At 44.0% G+C, this 25,494-nt stretch overlaps 1 protein-coding gene across 4 annotated transcripts in view; it reads right to left on the bottom strand.

The window, feature by feature from the left end:
• SMARCA2 (SWI/SNF related BAF chromatin remodeling complex subunit ATPase 2) overlaps window positions 1-25,494 on the bottom strand; it is a 164,445-nt gene that overhangs the window by 68,753 nt on the left and 70,198 nt on the right. For all 4 annotated transcript variants that reach the window (XM_084899466.1, XM_084899469.1, XM_084899468.1 and 1 more), the window contains exons 18-24: window positions 24,099-24,341; window positions 22,407-22,520; window positions 15,213-15,320; window positions 14,370-14,456; window positions 10,460-10,506; window positions 7,685-7,851; window positions 2,243-2,406 (exon numbers count right to left, since the gene is read on the bottom strand). In XM_084899466.1, the coding sequence (XP_084755592.1) occupies window positions 2,243-2,406; window positions 7,685-7,851; window positions 10,460-10,506; window positions 14,370-14,456; window positions 15,213-15,320; window positions 22,407-22,520; window positions 24,099-24,341 (930 nt within the window). The remainder of the gene's footprint in view (window positions 1-2,242; window positions 2,407-7,684; window positions 7,852-10,459; window positions 10,507-14,369; window positions 14,457-15,212; window positions 15,321-22,406; window positions 22,521-24,098; window positions 24,342-25,494) is intronic.

The following is a 25,494-nucleotide window of genomic DNA, read 5'->3' as shown; positions in this document are numbered from 1 at the left end:
GCAAGTTAATGTTGATGGGTTTCCTTACATCTAAGATATTCTGAGGACTGCATGAAATAAGTTATGCTAAGTAAATGCCTAATTAAGAGTTGTTGCTTAATTAGTTCTTATTCTTTAAATAAAAGAAATGAGCACTCATCTATATCACTCTAACATCACTGATTTCAAAAAATAAAATAAAAAAACACAACAGTTTGTCAAAACTAGTAAACTAGTGATCCTAAGTGATAGATAAGAAAAATCTGGTCAGCTAACCTGACCAAACCAGGTAGAAATGAATCCACCTATGGCAAACAGAAATATTTCCAGAAATATGTGGCCCAATGTGCTAAACTCGTGGTAAATCAGACCTCCCCAAACTTGGGGCCCTGTATTTTGTTGCCTAAGTTTTAATTCATACACAGTTAAAAGTCAACTGTTTGGTGTTCATGTAATCTACTTTGATTCTGGAGTTCCACTTTAGGTACTGGTCATAAAATTGTGTGTGTGTGTGTGTGTGTGTGAGAGAGAGAGAGAGAGAGAGAGAGAGAGAGAGAGAGAGAGAGAGAGAGAGAGAGATATGTCCCAGCATCCTTTCTCATGGTAAGTTAGCATTTCCAGAAAGTGATTTCCTTTGGGTCTTAGAATTAGCACTGTGCCAACACAAAGTGGGCAACTAAGATGCCATAGAAATGTTTACCTCAGAAGATAAAATCTAGTGAACTCTCCACTTACCTACAGGCAAGTTACTTTTTCTCAATGAAGACTCAGGAAGCAGCAAGGAGGGGAATCTAAGCATCCAACCACACTGAACCCCCGGGAAGAGAGGAATCACGAATCCTTCCCCTAGACACCAGCTAGCTCCGCGCCTGGGCCACAGCGGCCACTCGGGAAGTGTTTGTGGAACAGATGCTGAATACACAGGAGAACCGCAGAGCTCTCACACCAATACGAATTCTACAGATGCTCTGGAATGCAGTGTGGGATATAAAACTACATTATAATACTTCCTGAAGATTTGGAACCCTCTTCATCAAGGTCAGAAAGATTTAGCAGCAATTCCACTGCAGTCACCTAAAGAGAGTGACAGGCAGGCATATGCAACGGTCAGGGTTGGTGGCCACCCTGAGGTTCGGAACCACTGGCTTATTCTATAAGTCAGTGCTCATCAGCGGTGTGAGAAATCCTATGCCAGACTCCACTGGGGGCGTCTGAATGTACAGAAAAGCCTATCGAGTCTGTATGGGTGGGAGGCACCTTCAAGAAATTGGGGAAGCAGGGAACGGGAAGCAGGCACGGATGCTTCTGTAAAATCTCCCTCTTCATTCTAACGCACCCTTGAACCCCACCTTCCTGCCCAAAACATCCACCACAAGCCTTTCCCACCCAATGGTCACAGAGACCCAGTAAAACAGTATGAACCTGCACATTTACCACTGAGAAAGCTGAGGTGCAGAGAGGAACCCCGGTGAAGCAGATGTAGAATTCGTGTTCACACATGAGAGCTACAGTGTCCCTTTTCACCATTCCGAGTTAACGTTTGTTCCAATGGGAATCCAGCCTGACCAACAGCATCTACCCAGTTAACTTACAGGCAGGTGCACAACCCCCAGCATAACTGACTAGCCCAGGGCCACAAGGGACCCGTTGGGTTATTTATTAATCACCAAAGGGTAACGCTAAGTAAGCCAAACCTACCAGCTAAAAGAATTGCAGAGTTGATGCTCCACAGAGTATTTTCTGATGATTTTAAGCAAAACACAGACTATGAACTTAATTACCATATATGCATCGTTTGACCTATACTTCCTGAAATCCCTTCTTCTCCACTGTGAGGAAGCACAGAGGGAAGTCATCATCTCACGTGGCTGTGTGCGAACCGGACGGAGCGTGCGTATGAAGAGGCTGGCACAGAGGATGGCCAGTCCTGCACGCGAGCTGCTCCGGGGGCTGTTTTTACTTTGGAACACTGTTGAGTTACCCTCCACCAAGTGTCGTTCGCAGGAAGTGAGGTTGATGTGAAGCAGAAACTAAGTGTTTCCACCCCAAAGTTGAGCTCTATCAAAGGTACGAATAAGACATCTTAATACGCTCCAAGGGAGAGGAGAAAACAGCCGTCATAACGTGCTGGGCTGTTCTCCCTCCGCAAACACGGCCCACCATGCAGAACTGTGCTCTGCCCCATCAACGTGAGCGATGGAACAGCAGGTGGTTTAGCTCTTCTCGGGGGGAGGCTGGGCAGCTAAGTCAGGGACATGCAGACCTGATGAGGGTTCCAGTCGCTGTCGAAGATGACCACGGTGTCGGCGGCCTGGAGGTTTAAGCCCAGGCCTCCCGCTCTCGTGCTCAGCAAGAAAATGAAATACTGGGACCCGGGCTCGTTGAATTTCTTCAGCAGAGCAGCACGATCTTCAGACTTGGTGGTGCCTGAGGGGATAAGAAAAATAGATTTGCCAATTCACTCCTGTCTGAACGCGGCACGCAGCTAGACAGAAAGGCCTGCCTCCTTGAGAAATGGGCTCAGACTCCTCCCAGCATCGGTGAGGTAATCCCCCGAGGTTTTTGCATGTTTGAAAGGAACTTTGAAAATTTTGCAAGTAAGAAAGAAAAAAAAAATAGTAGAGCGATAGAAAGAGACTTTTCTCACATTAAGAAAGAACACTTTGTCTATTACCCATAGTTCCAATATGCTGAAAGAGTTGAAACATTTTGGGACGGGACACCTCTGCAACATTACAGACTATACAATATTCTTATGCTAGCTTACAACTCAAAGAAAACATCTTCTGGATATGTTTCTGTGCTTAACACCACCAAGTATATCTTAAAACACACACACACACACACACACACACACACACACACACACAACATAAAAAAACCCCACACGGTTATTATGATCGCTTAAAGCAACTTTGCCCACAGGCGTTAGTGTGAGGTCTTATTTTCGCCAAGAGAATGGGAACAAAAGGAAAATGGATTGCTACTACACTGCTACCATTTGGACTGCTACTGAGCACTATCTGGCTGGTGAACACATAAAATATGGAGGGAATATTTTTATCCTTGTAGCAAGGCTTGAAGTCACCATAATTAAAAGGGATGGGGGGAGGGAATCTCTCAGTCTGCTTGTCATGTGGACATTCTGCTCGGTTGAGTGCAAAGGATGCCAAACTCAACCCAACAGAGCAGCCCGTGACATGCCTGGGGATCCCAACCACAGGCCGAAGGCGCTCACAGGCTGAGGCACCATGTTGGTGTCCCGAAACAGCCCCTCCATCCCATGCCGGGGGGTTGTGAAGTATCTGCCTGCACTGCACTGTAGAAGGAAAAGAAACCTACATGTTCTACCTGAACGTATTTCAGCAGAAAAGTGGAGCTGCAGAGTTCTGAAAAAAGGCCCGAGGCTGTTGGGAAATATATATGTGCACGTTACATGATAGTCCCTAGCTGCCATCTATACAAACATTATTTCTGCATGGTGTTCCTTTCTTAAGGATGAAAATATACTAGCAATTTATTTCAGAGGATTAAAACCGCTCAGTGACTACGGCTAATGGAATCAGGTTACTATGAGGGTCAAGTTCCCAAACACGGGAGGATCTGTTTTTCATATTAATAAAAATAATAAGTACCCTCCTGAGGGGGGAAAAGGAGTCGATTCCTTGCATACAGCAGATGTGGCTGTGGGGGGCTCTCGTTTACTGAAGCCACATTCTTTAGGGCTCATTTTACTTTTCTAAATTAGATCTCAAGTTTAGCGACCTGGTCAAATGCTGCAACAACGGACTGCTAAGAATTTAGAATTTGGGGGAGAATTATGAAACGTGCTTGTGAACACGGTTTTGGACACGTGGGGCTAGCTTTTCTTTTATTTTCAGGACGGGCTTGCTGAGGTCACGGGGAACTGCTTGCTCACGGTGCTCATGGGAGACCTGTTCTGCCATGAAACCTTTTCGCCACCGTCATCTTTCCAGTGACAATAATTTTTGAAAAATTACTCTTATGAAGTAAAGGTTCACACATTTATCCTCTGCTTTAGGTAAATAAACAGCCACAGCAACTGAAAAGATGCTTCTGAAATGCAGAAAGGAGTTCCCAGAGATAACTGTTTTCTGATAGCAGAGTACAAAAACTGTGCATCTATGTACTCAGGGGAGAAATTCAGTTCTCATCCTCTAAAAAATATCCTGCCTACATTGGTTGGATCATGGTCCTGTACACCAAAAAGTTGAGGGCTCTATCCCTGGTGAGAGCCTGTGTACAGGAGGCAACCAATCGATGTTTCTTTCTCACATCAATGATTCTCTCTCTCTCTCCCTCTCTCTCTCTCTCTCTCTCTCTCTCTCTCTCTCTCTCTCTCTCTTTCTCTCTCTTTCTCCTTTCCTCTTTCTCTCAAATCAATGAAAACATATCTTACAGTGAGGATTTAAAAAAATTTAATTAGTGGATATGCTTACTTGGGATGAAATAACCCTAAGTGCAAAAATAAAGCACTGAAAAAAAAAAGGAATATCAAAATTATGTGATAAAAAGAGTTTTCAGGCTCCATGACAAATACCTCAAGCAAAACACACGGACCACATATCTGATATGTGTATTTAAACTATATAAATAGCTGGGAACTTGACAAGTTATAAAGCCAAGGGAAAAATACAATGAAATCACTTTTCATGTGAAGCTATGGCATTTTTTATGACAATGTTCAGAATTTGCTGCATTACCATATCCATTAGTCAAAGGCTCCCCAAGTCAAGATCTTTGCTGATCATCAGCAATCTTTGGGATACCACTCAGGGAGATTCAAACTACTACCTTGTCAGGATTTATCCACGGGCACATAAAGGCTCCTTGTAGGTGGCACGGGACTTAATGTGCATCGGGCCCGGGCTCTTCTCCACTTTGATGCAGCACATCACCAAGAATACAATTAATAGCGAGGGCAATTGTATTGAGAACGGCAGGATTTGCCAGGAGGAACGCACCGCCAGGCTTTCATGATTACTAATTTTAACGGAGTGCCAAGTGCTTTGGGAAAATTCTGCCTTCTAGGATGTAACTTCACCTCTTGCTTTCACTCAAAAATCATTTCCAGCGAAAACAAAGACTATAATGGAATAGTAGCTAAAATCTATTCATGCAACCACAATCTTTGCAGAAAAATCTGCTTAGCTGTCATCAAGTGGGTTTTGTTGTTTTTTTTCTTTTCTTTCCTGAGGTCAAAAATCAGAGATATCAAATTCGGCAATGAAAACCTGACGTCTTTGGAACCATTGGGTGAAGAGGGTGGTAGGTGGAAGTGGTGCACTAATTCATTCCTGTGTATATGACTGTCTGCCCGCCATTCTCCCCACCCCCACACACATGGCTGCTCTTTCCTGTGGGAGGGAATCTGTCTGGCATTCTCAATCCATCTCTAATGATGGAACTTGCTTACTTGTCTCCTCCAACGGAATGAATGGTAAGGGGTTTGGCAGCAGGAACAGTTAGTGGCTCATTCATCTTATCTCTCTGGTGACTGGTTATTTTCAATCAATCAACCAATCAATCAATTAAACTTTTTTGATTCAGTTCAAAATCACCCTTCACATGCTGTTGGGAGCGCAGCAGCCTACGTTTTCAGAAGTGGCTATATCCCACCGGATCTGTGAAAGCAGCTCATTTGGAGTCAGAACCTGGTTTCACCATTAACCCATCGCTCTAAAACCTTTGCGTTCTCATCCGTTAAATGGGGACCATATTAATACCTCAGGAAACGGGACAACAGAGAAAATGACATGAACAGGGCACTCCAAGTGCCTGGCCTGCCATCCCACAAGGAGGAGGCATTCCATACACGTTAGCTCTGTTGTTAGTACCGTAGTAACAATAAGGACAATAACAAAACGGACTATTAAAGACACTCTGAGACTGGGCAGAAAACAGATCTGTTTCAAGAAAATCATTTCTGGCCAATTTCACAGACTTCACCCTTCCAGGGTTGCTATCCTCAGAGAGCTGAGATTCAAAACGGAAAGCCACAGATTAGTAAACAAGTCATCTGGGACACCTGTGGGCAGATGGAGGGGGCTGGACTGCCCCTCCCCTGAGCACAATGGAGGGAGGTTTGTGTTCAGATGAAGAGCAGTGAAGGAGAGCTGAGGGGAGGGAGGGAGGGAGGAAAGGGATCAGGGCAGAGGACAAGGCCATGCAGGAGTGTTGTCAAAAGAGACAGACTGTGGAACTGTGTCCTGAATTCAAAATTAACATTTACTTAACCATTCATCTGTTGTTAGTGACATTGGAGGAGAGAGAGAAAAAATTTTAAAATCAAGTCTATCAGAAGGATAATTCATTTTTTAAAAATACCCTAAGAGGGAGGTCATAAAGAGAATTCATTTAAAAAACTCAAAGTATGGCCCAGCTGGCGTGGCTCAGTGGTTGAGCACTGACCTATGAACCAGGTTCGATTATGAGGTTATGGTTCAATTCCTGGTCAGAGCACATGCTTAGCTTGCGGGCTCGATCCTCAGTGTGGGACGTTTAGGAGGCAGCTGATCAATGATCTCTCTCGCCACTGATGTTTCTATCTCTCTCTCCCCATCCCTTCCTCTCATTAATAAATAAAAATATATTTAAAATGAATGGCAAGTCTGAGGTTTGGTATATATCCAGCTATGCCTAATTCATGGCAAAGGGAGGATAAAAATAAAACAGAACCTTTCAATGAAACATAAACTAAATTAACATTTAATAATAACTTGTATATTGCACTAGATGAAAATTGGTATTAGTAATACTGTATTCCTCTGTAGGGGGGAGGGAGAAGACCCAACACCATCCTGGCTGTAAATGAGCTATTTCCACTTACCATTCTTTGAAAGTCTTATCCCCTGCTATAGTATGAAAAGTATAAAATGTTTCATCTCTAAAGTACTAGGGCTGATATAGAAATCATATATCCCTAAATTCATACTTTCTCCCATTTGTATTTTCTCACTAATTTTTTAGGACATGGTCTTTAAATTTCTCTCTTAATATCAGGGAAATATTTTACACTAGAGGCCCGATGCATGAAATTCCTGCAAGCGCTGCCTCGTGGCCCCGAGGCCCCGCCCCCGGCCCACTGCCCGTTCAAGAAGGTCTTTCTGGAAGGTTGTTCTGCCACCTGGTCTAATTAGCATATTATCTCTTTATTATATAGGATAGTTTGCAGAATCCAGGAAACAATGGAAACCTATCTCTCAATGTAACATATAGATATATTCTGCTTAGAAAAAGAGAGAAGCTTTAATAAAAATGAAATATAATCTTAAATGAACTATTTCTGAACAAAGGAGACAGCCTTTATCCCCTTAAAACATGCCCTAACACAAAAAGCTAACAGCTAATCAAAATATTCCATATGGTGCAAAGGAGATAGATAATCCTAAGAGCAAGGAGAGTTTTTAAATTTTATTTCAGTTTAGTTTTAACGGTAGAACTTATATAAATGACTCTAGCTCATTTGTATTGGCTGGCATGTGGGATAAACAGCTGTGCAAGGGATTTCAGCTTATTTTAAGCTTGAGGGTATAAAAACTGGCATCTAGAAAAGCTGCACCCACCCTGCTGGTTTATTCTTCAGCAGTTTCGCCCCTTCTTTTCTGAGGGGATTGGATCTAAGTGCCCATCATTCCTGCACTCTCACAGCAGGGCTTCCCCGCCCAGTTCCTCAGGTACTCACCGTCCAGGCGCAGGTAAAGGAAGTTCCGAAAAGCAAAGTAATCCTCCATGATGGTCATGAGCGACGTCATCTGGCAGAAAAGCAGCACGCGGTGGTTAGTTGCTCTCAATTTTGGCAGAATACGATCAAGTAGCTCAAACTTTCCTGAGGCCCGATACAGCTCAGCCCTGAACCCAAAAATGCAAAACAAGAAGACAGTATTACTGCTGTCTTCTTGGAGGATCCAGTATAACTCTGCTACTCATAGAATTCCCTGTGCGTCGTAAACAATAAGTAACTGGTGGAATGAATGAGTGAATATCCACTCCAAAGCAGTGAGATTATATCATGGAAAAATAAAAATATTTATAAAACTCATAAAGAGTGCATTACATATGCTACACATACATACTATATATATGTTTTATTTCCTAAATCCTTACTTTTTAAGCATCTAAAACGGCTATTTCAGGGCACGTTAAGAGTCATTCAGATACTTACTGAGTATCCACTATGTGCCCAGCACAATGCTAGGCATGTGTACAGTGACAAGCAAACAGAATCCCTGCCTTCAAAATGGGTAATCACAGACCGTGATAAGTACTAACAAGGTAGCAAGGGGCTATGAGAGAACTTACAGCAACACATTACACCTTCTTTAGATGAGAGCAGAGTTGGGCAAACATTAGCCCTGGCGTGCTGGCTGTTTCTGTAAAGCTTTATTGGGACACAGCCACGCTCACTGTTTTATCTGTGGCTCCTTTCATTCTACATGGGCAAAGCTGAATAGGTGTGACAGAGACTTTTTGGCCTGAAAAGGTGCAAATATCTGAGATCTGGTCCTCCAGGAAAAAACTGCCTGCTAACAGGCTTCCCATGTCAGGGGTGGTGACCTCACTGGAAAAAAAAAATAACAGTTTAACTAAAACCTAAGAGAATAAAAAAAAAGGAAGCCCATGAAGAAGGAAAGTTTGGGAGAGGCGAGGACAAGATACCAAGAAGTGGAAAGAATGTGTGCAAAGGCCCCGGGGAGTAAGAAGGAGCCTGGTGAGACTGTGTGGCTTAAACCTAAGTGAGCAGAGGTCCCTGGGAGATGGAGGCAGAGAGGCAGAGGGTGGGATGGGGCAGACCCTGCAGTGCTCTGTTCACACTGCACGTGTTAGCTTTTGGGCAATGGACAGCCATTGATGGGCTTTACACAGGGGAGTGACAAGATCTGACATATATGTTTTTATTATTATTATTATTTTTCCTTATTAAGGTATTACATGTGTGTTCTTTCTCCCAAGTGGGTGGGGGGGGCATTTTTTATTTTTTAAACTTAAATGTATTGGGATGACATTGGTTAATAGGATCACATAAGTTTCAAGTGTACATTTCTACGATGTAGAATTTGGCAACGTTTGTCCACCAGCCAAATTCAAATCATCTTCCTTTACCATGTATTTTGGTGATATATCTTTTTTATATAACATCATCATGTACACCATGCTGGAATGCATTGGGAAGGGGGCAAGAGTCCTGGCTTGGTCATGGTTGAGTCCTATCAGGGTGCATGCCCAAACTGGGGGCTCTATCCCCAGTAGGGGGCGTGCAGGAGGCAGTCTATCAATGATTCTCTCTCATCACCAATGTTGCTATCTCTTCCTCGCTCTTCCTCTCTGAAATCAATTAAAAAATACATATATATATATATATATATATATATATATATATATATATATATTTTTTTTTTAAACGGTAATGTGTACTGCCATCAGATGGAGAAGAGTGTCAGTAAGCTAAAGTAGGGCCGTTTTCCTCCACAATCACCCCCTTTTCCCTTTTATCAACCAGGGTGTGTTGTTATTGAAACTTGATTGTAGGGCTGGCATTGTTGGAAAACTCTGCAGGGCACTTGTAGTCTAGGACAGTGAAACCTACCATTCGGTAGCCGATTTTACCACCCAATATATGTTGTGTCTAAGAGACACCTTTTCAACCGTAGGTCTTCCTAGTGTCCCTCCCCTGCTCTGAGAACTGACCTCCAAATACCCCCTGCGGCCATGATTTCAATATGCAACCCTGGCCAACGTGAGGGCCACAGTACAGCGGGGAAGCAGTGACAAAGAACCCGGAGGGAGGGGGGCTGTGGGGAGGAGGCAGGAGAGCCTGGTGGCACTACCTCTGGATGGGGTCCAGTGCCTGGTGACACGGTCTGCCCTGGGGACCCGAGAATAAGTCCTGTGTCCTGATAACACCTTTTGCCTGGTGCCACGCAAGCAAAACAGAGACTTTCTGTTAAAGCATGTTCCTTCTTGTTGTTGCAAGTCATGATTCTCTTCAATGTCCACTGCTGATAAAAAATGCTTCCTATACAGACCGTATTTCTCACAAATTACTGTAAAGTCATACATATTTATAGCAGATGGGACATTTCTCCTCCTGAGAGTTTATATTAAATATCCACTCGAAATTTAATATGATAAATCCACTCCGAGCCTAAGCTACGCTATTGGTTATAAATAACAACCCTTTGAAGCTTCGACAACATTTTTAGAACGAGGATACTATTAAATCTATTAAATGAGATCTATGTCCTCTGAATAGCCACTTATTCAAGGCATGCGGTAATTTATGCCACTAAAGTACAAGAGAGGCTGATACATTTTGGTTCACAACTTCTGTAGGTTTTCCCCAGGGGAAAGGGCTGAGGAGGCTGGCTGTGTGTAGGTGAATAATGAAAAACACTAGAGAGAAAAGGTGAGGTAGGACCAACAAACTATTTTTTAGAAGGAAGAAAAGTTTAAGATTTACCCATTGATGACCCCGTTCGAGTATCCCAGGTGTTCAGCAAAGGATTCCTTTAAAAGAGAGAGAAAAAGAAAATGAATAAAGGAAACCCATCGGGTATGTCATTATTAACTTCATGATTACTCTTTTAGGGAGGCCATCCCATCTGTTTCCAGAGTACAATTAAACAAAAGAATGAGTAAGAAATATTTGGTGTAAGATGAACCTGAAACTCAGTGTCTTTGAAATCAGACTTTTGTTCTGCCCGGAGTGTATATCCTGTGAGTTTCTGCAAATCTCTAGACTCTCCTGCTGAGATGACAGGGTGAGTTCATTCATCCAACAGCGATTAAACATCTCCTGGCCCAGGGCTGAGCCTGGACGGCTGTGGGGATCCAGGAACAACTGAAATATCTGTCCCCAAGGAGCGCAGAGCCGAGACTAGAGGAAGCGCTTCATAGAAGTAAATCGGGCCTAAAATGTGCACATAAATGCGCCGTGAAAATGCTTAACAGTAAAAGCGATGGTGGTCACACACTCCATTTTAAATCTCAGTTTAGTGAAGTCCTCACGTCCCTCGCACACTGCACGTTCCTCTGTTACGGATAAGGCCCTCAATGTGCAGCGCTCCCTCGGGGGTCCAGCTTTCACGTTAAAATACTGGACTTAATCACACAGCTCCCTCCGCCCCAACGGCGGGAGAAGTACCTGGCTGCTCTCCATGTGATTTTCCACTCCCACTGAAGGAACGGGAGACCATCTGGGGGAAGGAGAGGATGTCGCACCTTCCCATTAGCCACCAGCTGTCTCCTTTTTCTGCTTCCCTTCCTTCCACGGTCCCTCAGCTCGCAAAGGGACCAGATCTTTCCCTCCGGGCTCTCCCCTCAAATATGCTCATCAGGTAGGGAAGGCCCAGCCCCCAGAACGCAGACCAAAAGCCCCCCTCTGGTGTCAAGCACCACCTCCTCTCTCTCCACAGGCAGCCGGAGCCATTCCTGACCAGATGTTTAGGTTCTCACCCTATCTCTATGCAGGGCTGTACAAACCAGAGATGGTGTCATAAGATAGATGGTGATAAGATTAGGAATCGGCATCATTAAAAAAAAAAACACACACACACACAAAAAAACACACTCTCCCAACCTGTGTTCATTTCTCTGGTTTGAAGGCCCAGGGAAGCAGGGAGCCCAGCAGAGAGGCTGGGGGCTCTATGCCAGCATGGACAAAGGCTGTTGGCAAACAAAGCAAAGGCCTGGGCAAAAGGCACACACCATCTCTGACCCATAACCAGTAACACATTAGCCATAACTGTGGCTCCTGTTTCTAGGAATATATGCCCCTGAACGTTTTTTATGTTAAAAACAAAAACAAAAACAAAAAACCCTGCAAGTCAGCCTGGTCGGTACGGCTCAGAGGTTGAGCCTCGACCCACGAACCCAGAGTTCACCGGTTCAATTCCCAGGCAAGGGCACATGCTCAGGGTTGCTGGCTCAATCTCCAGTGAGGGGTGTGCAGAAGGCAGCCGATCCATGCTTCCTTCTCACTGATGTTTCTATCTCTCTATCTCTTCTCTAAAATCAGTAAAGTAAAAATATATTTAAAAAAAAAACAGCTAAAAAATATCTGCAAATCAAAATCTGTTTTCCTACTTGACTGCCTTTCAAAATGTAAATATGCGTGGAACGGAGGGCATGCATGCTACGTCACTGTTGCTCCTTTTATGGCCTCTTCCTCCACCCTCCCCAGGTGTCTGGACAGAAGCCGGAGGAGAGACCGTGCCATCTCCCTTCCTGACAGGCCTAGCGTGTTACAAAGGTTAGCTTTGTATGATAGCCAAAATGAGGTAAGGCTGACTCTTAATTCTCACAATCTGAGTCCTCAAACCCCTCTATGGAGCAGAGTAAATATCTACAAATTGTTTTTAGAAATGAGATGGTGGGTGACAGGTTGACCCGATAGAACCCCATCATAGACATGTTTTTGGCTCTTCCCAGCCCAACATACAGCCCCACTGATGAGTCACTGATACCTCACATCTGTTTAACATGTTACCAGTTTACAAGATGCTTCCTATGTGACTTGTTTTAAAGTCTGTCTTCTGGCAGCCCTGGAATCCATGACACTGATGACAAGTCAAGTACACTGGAGTTTGGAGAGGTTGAGTGACTTATACCAGGCCAGTTCGTGTGAATAAAGCTCCTAAATGTAGAGTTTCACCCCAGCAGGAGACATCTGAGTTAAAAAGTGGTCTGGGGTATGGACTCATGGCACACTGAATTCTCCTCCCACTCTATGTCTAATGGTTTAAATAGGTGTGCTTGTTGGTGGATTTAAAAAAAAAAAAATATATATATATATATATATATGTTTTATTGACTTCAGAGAAAGGAAGGGAGAAGGAGAGAGAGAAAATCAATGATGAGAGAGAATCATTGATCGGCTGCCTCCTGCACACCCCCTTCTGCGGATTGAGCCCGCAAGCTGGGCACATGCCCTGACCAGGAATTGAATCGCCATCTCCTGGTTCAAGGTTTGACATGAACCATGTCGAATCACAGGTCAATCACGAGCCACACTGACAGGTGGTGGATTTTTTAAAAACTTTTAGTGTTGTTGCTGTTGTCATTTTACCTAGATCTAGGGATTTGGGTTTATAGATAACTCTGCCCTTTGGACTTGAAGGCAAACAGCAGTATCAACCGTCTTTCTAATTCCCCATCAGACTTGGGACAGGGAGGAGGCATGCAATAAACACTCTGACAAGCACAGCTACCAAAAGTAAGGGAGAAAAAACGGATTGAATACTCAGCCTCATTTGTATACTGTGACTGTTCACTCTTTTCCTCAGATCCTTCCACGTTTATATTTTAATAAACTGGTGGGGACACTGGGCCTGCAGGGACTTGCACCAGGCCCCTGCTCACATGTGGAGGAAAGAGGGCATGTAAGCTGGCCAAGCGCTGCCCCCGGGGCCCCGGCATCAGCAGCCACACTGAAGGATGGGGACCACAATGTGGCTCCTTCCTGCCTGCTGGAGTCCATTGTTCCCACTGGAGTGAAACTCTGTCGATTTAGGAAATGTATTCACATGGAGTGAATAGGGCAGAAACTGTCCTCGGGCCTAAGAATAGCTTCCTTCCTAAAGACCAGGGCAGCGGTGTGAAAGCCTGAATCTACATCGTCTTGATGGAGACCAGGAAGGAAGAATACAAAGTCTAAGTAACCAACCAAGGTCAGCGTCTTTCACAGAGAAAATATTTCAAGAGCATCTTTCTCTTCAACAGGCATAAATACATTATTTTAATGTTTTTCACAGCATCCTCCTGAGGAAACAACGGGACGCATTGATCATTATCCTCCATTTCAGAGCGCCTCGCGTAACAAGGCAATTCACAGTCCTTCCCCGAACCCACAGAATGAGCCATAGCTTACAACATTTTCGCACTACTTTAGGCTCGTGGCTATAAAATTCCAGATGCTCAAGTGCTTGGTGCCAAAAAGCATCCATGACCAGAAAATTCACATTTGTTAATTATTCCTGTTAAGCTACCAGACGGCAGAATTGTCGTTTCAAAGTCCATACACGTTTTAACCCTGATGTATTTTTCTATTAAAAATTTTTAAAGTAATTTTAGTAGGAAGAGCACAAGTATGATCAGGATCCAAACAGGGAATACAGCCTGGCCGGCCTGGCTCAGTGACTGAGCGCAGACGCTCACCTATGAACCAGGCTGTCACAGTTCAATTCTGGTCAGGGCACATGTCCAGGTTCTGGGTTCAATCCCCAGTGTGGGGCGTGCAGGAGGCAGCCAATCAATGATTCTCTCTCATCATGGATGTTTTTGTCTGTCTCTTTCTCTCCCTTCCTCTCTGAAATCAATAAAAATATATTTAAAAAAATTAAAAAACAAAACAAAACAGAGAACATACTTACCTCAATGTGCTGAAACATATAGGGGTGATTGCAGATTTTTCGCAGCTGCATGATAGTGTTCATGAGTGTCTTAGCACCACCTTTCCCCTAAGAACAAGTGGGGAGAGTAGGAATAGAACAAGTTACTAAGTGATTGGATGACTTTAATCAGGGGTCTTCAAACTACGGCCCACGGGCCACATGCAGCCCCCAGGGGAGTCTGATCCTGCCCGCCAGGTTTTTTGGGCAGTGAGCGCAGCCAAGGTGTTACAGAAGGAATTAGTAGTTCATATAGTCCGGCCCTCCAGCTCTCTGAGGGACCGTGATCTGGCCCCCACTTTAAAAAGTTTGAGGACCCCTGAATTTTTAATTGTTAAAAGAGCTGCTATAGAAAAGGCAGAGGGCTGTCGGTCTTCTCGGTACCCTACACCTCATGTGGTCCAAAGCTCCTGCTAAAACAGGGCAGCTTCTGGGTTCGCTATAACACCTTTCTTGTGACTTAACATCACCAGGAAGGAATTATGTCAAGTCCATGGGTTTGTGACGTGACTGTCTATTCCCTATGACTCTGGGAAGACAGAGGACCAAGACATGAAACTTCTAAAACGCCACCCCACCTTTAGGCAGAAAGTGTCTTCCGCCAGATTGACGTGAGCACAGTTAACTATTTCGGGGATAGGACCCTGCTCCTTTCTTCCCGCCCCAATGCAGTTTACACGTAAGAGGGTAAGAGATGTCCTTTGGCAGCTACAACAGCTACAAGAGAGACCCAGGAACGTGCTTTTGCCAGTCGGCGTGAGCAGGATGCTTCCCGGTCGCAAGGAGACGTGTGCTCCCTGCGTTGCCTCCCCCTCTGCCACGTACCTTCTTATCTTTCTCAGAACCATCTGTGAGGAGGATCCCCTTGGCTTGCATGTGGCGATACAGGATCTTCTGCAGAGCTGACATGTCACACTTGATCACGTATTCAACCTGGGAGGAAAGAGCAGTGAGTGGTTGAGAGCAGCAGAGAGAAGGTGTGCTGAAGAGGCTGCTGCGCCCGGCCAGCACGGTTCAGTGGTTTGAGAGTCGACCTATGAACCAGGAGCTCAGGGTTCGGTTCCCCATCAGGGCATATACCTGGGTTGCAGGCTCTATCCCCAAGGTGGGGTGTGCAGGAGGCAGCTGATCAATGATTCTCTCTCATCATTGATGCTTCTCTCTCCCTCCCTCTCCCTTCCTCTCTGAAATCAATAACAAAATATTTTTAATTGAAAAAAGAAGAGAGATAGCTGAGACACGGCTGCTGGTGGCATTCCAGGGGCCTGAAAGCACCTGCTCCCCACTTGGATTCCTGGGATGGGGTGGGGGGTTTGGAACAGACATCACTGCTAAAGGTATGATATGGTGGACGGACCTTCCAGAGGTTTATATGCAATTGTGGCTAGGGCTATGCTTTTAAGAATTTTCATGACTTGCTCCATATTTGAGAGAATGGCTTGCCAACTGTTCAAATTCAAAGATATTGAATATAGAGTATATTTTTAGTATTTCTTCTGCTTCCCAACTGTCCCCCTCCCCGCTTTTTAACAGGAACAGAACAGGTTTAGGAAAAACAGTGACTGGCCAATATCCCATGATTTCCTTTGTGAAACACTTTTTCAAATGGTGATATGTGGCTACTCCTAATACAAGTCCTAAAATGATGCTTAGGACAGTCCTAGGTTGACTATCATACACCTGCTTTGGAGAGAGGAGAGACCACTCCACTCCACAGTGAGGACAGCAGGTGGAGAAGACTACTCTACAGCTGGGCTCAACGTTAGGATCACCTAAAGGAGGCAAGGCCCCCCGTTTCCATCTGAAACACCACAAAAAGCCTGTGAAGCGGGGAAAGGGGACTCAGCACACACCTACAACACGTCTAGCACGCTCCTAATGCATAACATCCGCTTGCTTCTTTCCCATTATTGTTTCGCTTTATTAAAAAATTCCCCAGAAATACAAACGTGCAGTTTTCATCATCATTAACAGATTAATGCCTAGAAATCTGCAGAATGTGATTAAAAGTAAATCAGCAAGCTGCCTAATGTTTAATAAACTGGCTAAAAACAATCAGGCTATTTTCAGCTCGGAGGGCCATAGTGAGGAGGTCACAGATGAAGAGAAGTTGAATATTCATTCCGTTGTTGCTTTAGAAGAAACCTGTCAGGCTCGATGGAACCACGATTAATAGCCTTTTGCCACTCATTTTGATGCACCGAATGAAACTAGTCAAAGGCTGGCTCTTGGCAGAGAAGTTAGGAAAGGCAAGTGACCCACCATCCACTAGTTTTAGTTTTTAATGACCTTCTTGGCCAGGCCAGGACAAAAACATCTCCCAGTTTAATAAATAAGGATGCAGGTAATATAGGTTTTGTTGTTACAAGCCTGATGTTGTCATATTTTTAAAGTACTTCCACTTCTTCAGAAGCTATTAGCTCTCAATGAAATCTGATCTAGGTGAAGAAAAATGTTAACTTCAGAGGAGTATAAAGATAAAAATAAGATCAAGGTTAATATTAATTGAGCTCTGTGGGGACCAGGCCCCATGCACACGTGCATTTATCTGCCTTCTTTCGTTTTACCACACAAAAGCTTTAAGAGACTTAGATTCAGTGTCCACATTTTATCTTGTTTTAAAATTGTATTTTTATTGATTTCAGAGAGGAAGGGAGAGGGAGATAGAACATCAATGATGAGAGAGAATCACTGATTGGCTGCCTCCTACACGCCCCACACTGGGGATCGAGCCTGCAGTCTGGGCATGTGCCCTGACTGGAATCAAACCGTGACCTCCTGGTTCACAGGTGGATGTCGATGTTCAGTCACTGAGCCATGCCAGCAAGGCCAGTGTCCACATTTTATAGATAACGAACCAGAGCATCAGAAAGTTGAACAGACTGAGTCAAAATGATACAGCTAATTAATGGCACAGTTAGGCCTGGAAACAGTCCACTCTGTTAAACTCTATGACATAGAGTCTATGTTAAAGGTTCCGGCTTCTGAGTTCTGTCCTGACATTCACCTTCACCGGGGCCTCACTGCTGGAAGAGATGGCCAAGGCTTGTGTTTACAGCTTCAAGGCTCACAGGTACAGAACCCTCAGCCCCCTCCCCACCAGTGAGCTGCTGCCAGGTGCTGCAGGTGAGGGGCTGGGACCAGGAGGCATGATGCTACCATGCAGATGGGAACTCGGACATCACACGGGGGTCCATCAACAGAGAGGGGAGCCCATCCCGAGGACTCTGACCTTCTAACCTCCTTCTTTCATGTCCTTAGAGGACACCAGAAACTGGTTTGATAAATATGGCCAATATCATCGTCATAAGCTTTGCAACTATATCTTACCGATAATTGTTATAGAATAGTAAGAAGCCAGAAAAATTCCAGGCAAGTTAAATAGGGAAACTGAGACAGTTAAACAGCAGTTTGTGTCCACCAGTTAAGTGCTATCTTCCCTAAACCAAGGACACTTAAGGTGGGGATGGGTGGGTGGGTAGGAAGAGATTAACTGAAGAATTTATACACATAACCCATAGACTCAGACAATAGTGTGGTGAAGGCCTGGGGCAGGGGTCAATGGGGAAACAAAGGGGACATCTGTAAGACTTTCAATAATAAAGATAAATTAAAAAAAAAAAAAAGAGTAAATGATTTTCACTTTTCCCCAGTCAGAGGGTAAATAGCTTAAATCACCCTACTCAGGGAGACAGGTAACAGAAATCCAATTAAATGCCTTTTGCCAACCACTCCCTAGGACAGTAAAATTAAGAGAATAAATCTCATTTTGGTATATCAGCATCAAGCTGATGAATATTCTATTGATCCATCCCGAAACCTCCCTAAAACACCCAACCTATGAATCCCCATGTGAGGGATGGATTTTACACTAGCAGGTAGGTAGGTGGTGGTTTTGGGGGAGGAAGGGCTGCTTAAGCCTGTGAAAAGATGCCTACCATTAGTGGACAGTCTATTCCCTTGCTCATGAGGTAGTTCGTTAGACTCATAAAATTATTAAATAGCCATTGATTTAAACTAATTTTTATTAAATATTCATTAAAACTAAACTTTCTAGGAAGTAGAACTGCGTTTATCACACTGTGGCCCTCCGATGCCTGCTTTGGTTTCATCTGGGGAAATACATTCCTGAGGTTACTCTACACTAAGCAGAGAATTACCGTGACAGGATGACATTTTATATTTTTAAGAGTTTTTTTTTTTAATCACAAAATTCAACAATAAGAAAAGAAACAATCCAATAAAAATAAAAACCAAGCAAAAGACTTGAGCACCGTTTCATCAAAGAAGACAAACAGGGGCTGATGAAGCCCATGAAAAGATGCCTACCATCACTGGATGGTAGAGAGATGCAAATTAAAGTCACACACCTATTGAAATGGCTAAAAGTATTTAAAAAACGGACACTTCCCAATGAATACTGATGAGAAAGTGAAGGAAGTGGAATGCCCACACATTGCTGGTGGGACTACAAAGTGTTTCGGACAGTTTGGAGCACGGTGTGGAATTTTACAAAGTTACGTGAACATTAACCATATGATGGAGCAACCCCACTCCTAATGACCTGCTTAAGTGGAATGAAAACCTGTGTTCACACAAGTACCTGTACACAATGTTTATAGCAGACTTATCCGTCATCGAGTATGCTGCGTCCACATAACAGAATACTACTCAACAATAACAATGACCCAACTGTGGATGCTTGCAACAACTTGGATGCCTCTCAAACACAGGATGCTGAGTGAAAGAAACCAGACGCAGCAGGTCTGATGACACATTCTGTCTGAGTCCCCTCATATGACATTCTGGAAAACGCAAAGCTGTGGGGCGAACCCAGTGTGGTTGCATGAGACGAAGGGTGGAGAGAGGCTCTAGCTAAAGTGTGGTGGCACTAAGGAATTCGGGGGAGAGGGGAGGGAGACTGGGAAGTAGAATTGCTCTGTATTGTGATTGTAGGTGTGGGAAATATAACTATGCAGTTTCCAAAACTTCCAGAACTATGTGCCCAAAAGAGTAAATTTCATTATATGTAAATTAAAAAATACTTCCTTAATTGATTCCTTTTCACAAAAACATTGAGAATTGTTGCTATGGAAGTATTTATAGTCAGCCTTATCCTGCCATGGCCATAATTCCTTCCTGATTGTTTCCACAGGCTGAGAAAGACATATGCGTTGTTTGTGGCTATGGGCAGGAGATGGTAGGAGAAAACTTATCCACAAGGATCATACTTAAATGACCCATTTTTCCCTGATCAAAAAAAAAGTCCTCACGAAACAGAAAAAGCAGAGAATGACCACTGGCCACAAGACATCAATAAGGCCACGTGGCCACACTCAGTGATTAGGCCCCCAACTCGCCTTCAAAGGACCGTGCGGACAGCGATGTGGGAGGGCTGCAGGAAGTGCAAGGAGAGAACAGAGAGGACTACAGCCCTCCATTAATAGAAGAAATAGCAACGTGAGTAGCTGCCCCCCGTTGAGTGCTGCCCACGTGCCAGGCACAGTGGCAGAAGTAGTACATCCATCTTAGTCCTCGCAACAGTTCTATGAAGCAGGTATCATTTATTTTATAGTTCACTGGTGAGAACCTTGAGACCCACCCACTGGGTTAACAGACTTGCCCAAGTTCACTCAGTAAGAGATGGAGAATGTGGTGGGGACCCTTGTCCACTCTGATGGCAGAACCCATGCTTTCCACACCGCCAAGTTACCTCCAGGAAAAGGTAGCTTATCCATAGACAGTCTGTCACATACAGGGTATTTAACACACTCAGAGGTCATGCTCTGGCTATTAAAGAGCACACATAGACTTTATATAGGAGACATACTCTCGAAAATCTAATGTTAATTTTTGTAAAAGTTTATTCATACTCAAGAAGCACTCTTGTGGAAAGAATGGTAAAATAAATAGTAAAGAATCCCATTGTGGTATAAATGAGTAGCTGCCCCACAATCCTTAGGCTGCAAAAGTTTGGATTTTTATATAATGGATTTTTTTAAAGACAGGGCATAGTTTTACCTTGTAATGAGTTTTAAAAAAAATCTATGTCTATTTAGCCAGTCCTGTAAGTAAATAAGTCAGCAAGATTAAGAAGTTTTATGGAATGAATGGATAAAGGACTTCAGTTAGTCACCTTTTATTTTACTGCTCTTCTAAAGAAACAAAAGGAAGCATGGGACAAATTAAAATCCTTAACATTCCATCACTATAACTTGCAGGATCTCAGTAACAGGATGCTAGGAGGTAGCTCCAAGCAGCCACATGGCCATTGTATCCATTCCCCAGTTTATCTATTCAGTAGCTAAGCTCCATATTAAACAGAAAATGAGTTACTCAAAGATACTGAGACCACGGAAGTCAAGTAGATATCGATATAGCATTTAATGCCCACAATGCATTTACTAGCACAATAAAACACTTAAATATTTGGGCTACTGCTGGAGTAAGCCTGGTATAAAAACCATGTTTAATTCTTCTTTTTTTCAATTGATAAGAATAGAGAACAAAATTCTCTCTCAGCAAACCAATCAACTTCAGATGCTATTTGCCAGCTCCCACTTAAAAATGAACAGGATGAAACAATCTGTCCAAAAAATAGAGTCATTACACAGAAAATACAATGATGCAAAATAACACATTTCAGACTTGGCTCACCTAAAGAGAAAGCTCAGATCAAAATATCTCATGCTACAAATACTAGTATACAATGCCAAACAATCTTTCTTTAAGAGAATAAAATTTAGAACTCAAATGTGCATGGTTCCAAACTATGATCAGAAACATATTAAACTAATACCCAAATCCAACCAAAAAGTGCAGAGCTAAGGGCTCAAAGGATATTCTAAAGCACTGAAAACTCAGTGTCCACAAAGTAATCTGAAAAATACTTGCTCAAAATGTTCACAGGAACCTCATGTTTGTGGTACGGGACAGAAACTGTGCCCAAGAATAATTAGATGATGGTTTTGTAATTTATAGAAATTCTATTTTTCACCTATTACCATGGTGACAACACAAGCATCAAATCCACAGATATAAAAGTCTAAGCGACCCTTAGGACAGAACGACTGCAATGACCAGAATGACTGGTCGACCAGTTGCTATGATGTGCACTGACCACCAGGGGGCAGACACTCAACACAGGAGCTGCCCCCTGGTGGTCAGTGCACTCCCACAGGGGGAACACCGCTCAGCTAAAAGCTGGGCTCATGGCTGCTGAGTGCAGTTGCGGCGGCGGGAGCCTCTTCCGACTGTGGCAGCACTACCGAGCAACGGCAGCAGGCACAGTGGGCTGGGATAAGTGTGAGTGGCGTGGCACCCGGCCCTGGATCTGGCTCCTCCCTGGCCGCCTGCTGCTTGGCACACTGCTGCATCCCTTGGTGGTGGGGGTGGTGGTGGTAGTGGTGTCTGACTGCCGGTTAGGACCAATCCCTGTGGTGATTGGGCCTAAAGTAGCAGTCAGACATCCCCAGAGGGGTCCTGAATTGTGAGAGGGCACAGGCCAGGCTGAGGGACACTGCACAAATTTCGTGAACTGGGCCTCTAGTATTAAATAAATTTCCAGCAAATATGGCCAATGTTACTAGGCCCTCTGATAATGATAAAAGTTCCAAATGAAATCCTTATTTGGTTTACAAACAGAACACTTTTATGACATCTGTAAAAAGAAACTCAAATGAGGTTAGTTAACTTTAAAAAATATCTAAAATTAAAATGCAATGTTAATTTAATCAGTGTATGCTAAGTGGCTGTAAGTTAAAGGGTAATGACTTTGGTAAAGCTCAATAAATTTGGTAATTTTATAAAATCTGCCCAAAGCTTTTGGATACCGGGCTGACATTGCCGAAATTTGCCTTTTCTCTCTACATGAAACCCTTTAGCTTCTATCAAATAAATTAGCACTTCAAGAGATTTCCAAAAGACAAACCTGCTGTTTCAGAAACATAATTCTAGGTATAGGAATGCCAACCATATCGGCAGGGAAAGAAACCATAACGTGTGCATTGTGCAGCATACCTTTTCTGGAAGCTGGGATTCCACTTCCTTCTTCAGTCTCCTCAGTAGAAATGGACGCAAGACCTTATGTAGACGCCGGATGATCAATATAGTTTCTTCTTCATTCAAGTCCACCTGCCCGAGGAGAACTGTAAGTGACTTTGATTTTTTTTTTAAAGGCTGTTTCATGTAATAACACTTAATGTTACATTTATTATTCACTTCAATATAAGTTTGAATGTTTATATGTGTTAAGGCCAGGTTTATACCTGGTCACATACACCTCAGAATCCTTAATGGGTGTTGGTTTTAAGGATGGGTTTGTGGAATAGGGCTCAGAATTTTATGGGACATAACTGGCAATAAAGTCTGACTGAAGGCCTGGCCAGCTGGAGCATCAAAAGGTTGTGGGTTCAATTCCTGATCAGGTCACATACCAGGTTATGGGTTCAGTCCCTGGTTGGGGTGCATATAGGAGGCAACTGATCAATGTTTCTCTCTCACATTGATGTTTCTCTCTTTCTCTCCCCCTTACTTTCTCCCAAAAATCAATGAAAACATGTCCTTGGGTGAAGGGGGCAGGGGGAGAAAGACTGACATAAAACACAAGTAGCCCTGACTGGGTAGCTTAGTTGGCTAGAACGTTGTCCAATATACCAAGGGTGTGGACTTGATCTCCAGTCAGGGCATATACAAGGATCAACCAATGAGTGCATAAATAAGTGGAACAACAAATCCATGTTTCTCTCTTCCTCCCTTCTCTCAAATCAATTTTTAAAAATAGGTTAGAATAGGCTTGTACACAAAAATAAAAACAAGAGTAGGCCCAATTTATGTTGGCTGGTTTCTAAGCCATGCTACCTCGCTCTTCCTTTCTTCTGCCCTGATCTTGTTGGAGTTCCAGTCTCATTTATAAAACCCTCTGCTTTCTCCTTCACCCTCCACTGTCACCTCTAGAGGGCAGAGCTGATTGACTTGACTTTACACAAATGGGCGAATCAATCCTTTATAGACAAAAAGAAAACGCACCACACAACTAAAGGGCTCAAGAGTTCCAACTTAAGTTTCCCTAAGGCATTCTTTCTGGCTCTGCATCCCCGTAGTTAAGAAGTCACTAACCAAAAGGACACGTGCCCATTGCTCTTCTTACAGTGGCTAGGCCTTCCTTTCATCAGGGAGCTCCAAGAGAAGACAGACAGTGGAAGAAACGGAGTTGAGAAATTTAGAAATGGCTACTCCAGGTTTGTGGAGTATTTATGCAGATGCAAAACTGAGGCTCACACTAAACTCTGAAAAAATGTGTACAGAAAATGAGTGTACAGCTTCGGCTTCACACACACTCTCCTGATGAGGAAACAGTTCAAAGGGAAGCACACGTTTATATTATAACAAGGACATACACGCTTGAAGCTTTTGTTCAGCTGGTGAGCTGACCTGGTTGAACTGAGGCAGTAACTCTCCCTCCAAGGGTCCCCCCTGTGGCCCAACAGCATCCCACCATTGGGAATGTCCTCTGGCGGCCTGGTTAGAGTCAGGACACCCACACTTCACTAGGTCGCTTTCTTCCGAGGGGAAACGCCGGGAATGGGAACACGTGCGCCCTGTGCGTTTCCTGTCGCCCTGATGTTCTCTGCTCTAGGTCCTTTCATTTCATTTTCAAGCAGCGGGGGGAAAACAACAACAGCAACAACAAAAAACGAGCTAGACCAGTACCCTTTCTCCAGTCATGGCGAACGGAGCATTGAACCACTGCTCGAAGGTGCTGCAGCTCTTGAAGATGGTGGGGAGCAGGAAGTTGAGGAGCGCCCAGAGCTCCGGGAGCTTGTTCTGCAGCGGGGTCCCGGTCAGCAGGATCCTCCTGGGGGCCACGTAGTGAGTGTTCAGGACCTGGGTCAGCTTGCAGTGGTGGTTCTTCATCCGGTGGCCCTCGTCCACGATCATGTACTTCCACCGGATCTGTAACGTCAGGCGGGCCAACATGCGGTGAGCGAGGGAAAAGACAACTATTTCCAGCAGGCAAGAGGTGAAACGGAGCCCTCGCTGGTTTGCCTCAGTGGATAGAGTGTCAGCTCAGGGACTGCAGGGTCCTGGGTTCGATTCCGGTGAAGGGCATGTACCTCTGTAACAGGCTCAGTCCCCAGCCCGGCACATACGGTAGGCAACCAATCGATGTGTCTCTCACATCGATGCTTCTCTCTCTGTCTCTCCCCCTCCCTTCCACTCTCTCTTAAAAAAAAAAAAAAAAAAAAAATCGATAGAAAAATATCCTTGGGTGAAGATTAACAACAACAAAAAAAGAGGTGAAGTGGAAAACCAAAGGACCTATATCTGGTGAAACATGGTGGGATTCTCCTGAGAATAAAAGAATCTCAACAGTCTTTAGCCCCTATCTGATAGGTGAGGTAATACATCATGTAATAACAGGAAGCTAAAGCAATAGTGCTCCTTAGAGGCCATTTAACAAAGAAGGAAGCCTGGCCCAGAGTGCACTGGCTAAGCCCGGGGCAGCTCCTGGGTCTCCCCATCCTGTACCCCTGCTGAGGCTGTTCCCTGCCAGCTGTCTGGACCTAATGGTCATGCTCCCTCCGCGCCCAGCAGGTACGGAACACGGCTCTCCACCTGAGGCCGCAGCTAATGACTGGTTCCTCCTGCATGACCTGTAGCGGAGAGATGCTGGCTTCTGCCTTCTTTTCTACTAAGTGGGCTGAGCACACTACCTTTAGAGCTTGGATCCATGTTCTTATTTTGACTTCAATTAGTTGCTAACATTTAAAAGCTGGTATATTTCACATTAAAACCTGGACATTTACCTTTTTCTTAAAAAATAAAATAAAAGCCGTAACCAGTTTGGCTCACTAGATAGAGCGTTGGCCTATGGACTGAAAGGTCCCAGGTTTGATTCCGGTCAAGGGCATGTACTTCGGTTGCAGGCACATCCCCAGTAGGAGGTGTACAGAAGGCAGCTGATTGATATTTCTCTCTCATCGATATTTCCAACACTCTATCCCTCTCCCTTCTTTTCTGTAAAAAATCAATAAAATATATGTTTAAAAAAATAAAAGAAAAGATCTGGCAACCTGGACTCTCACACATACTAGAATTCTCTACC

Source organism: Pipistrellus hanaki (genome assembly GCF_964339955.1).
Source record: "Pipistrellus hanaki genome assembly, chromosome: 11".
Taxonomy (NCBI): domain Eukaryota; kingdom Metazoa; phylum Chordata; class Mammalia; order Chiroptera; family Vespertilionidae; genus Pipistrellus; species Pipistrellus hanaki.
This window is presented reverse-complemented; position numbering and strand designations above follow the sequence as displayed.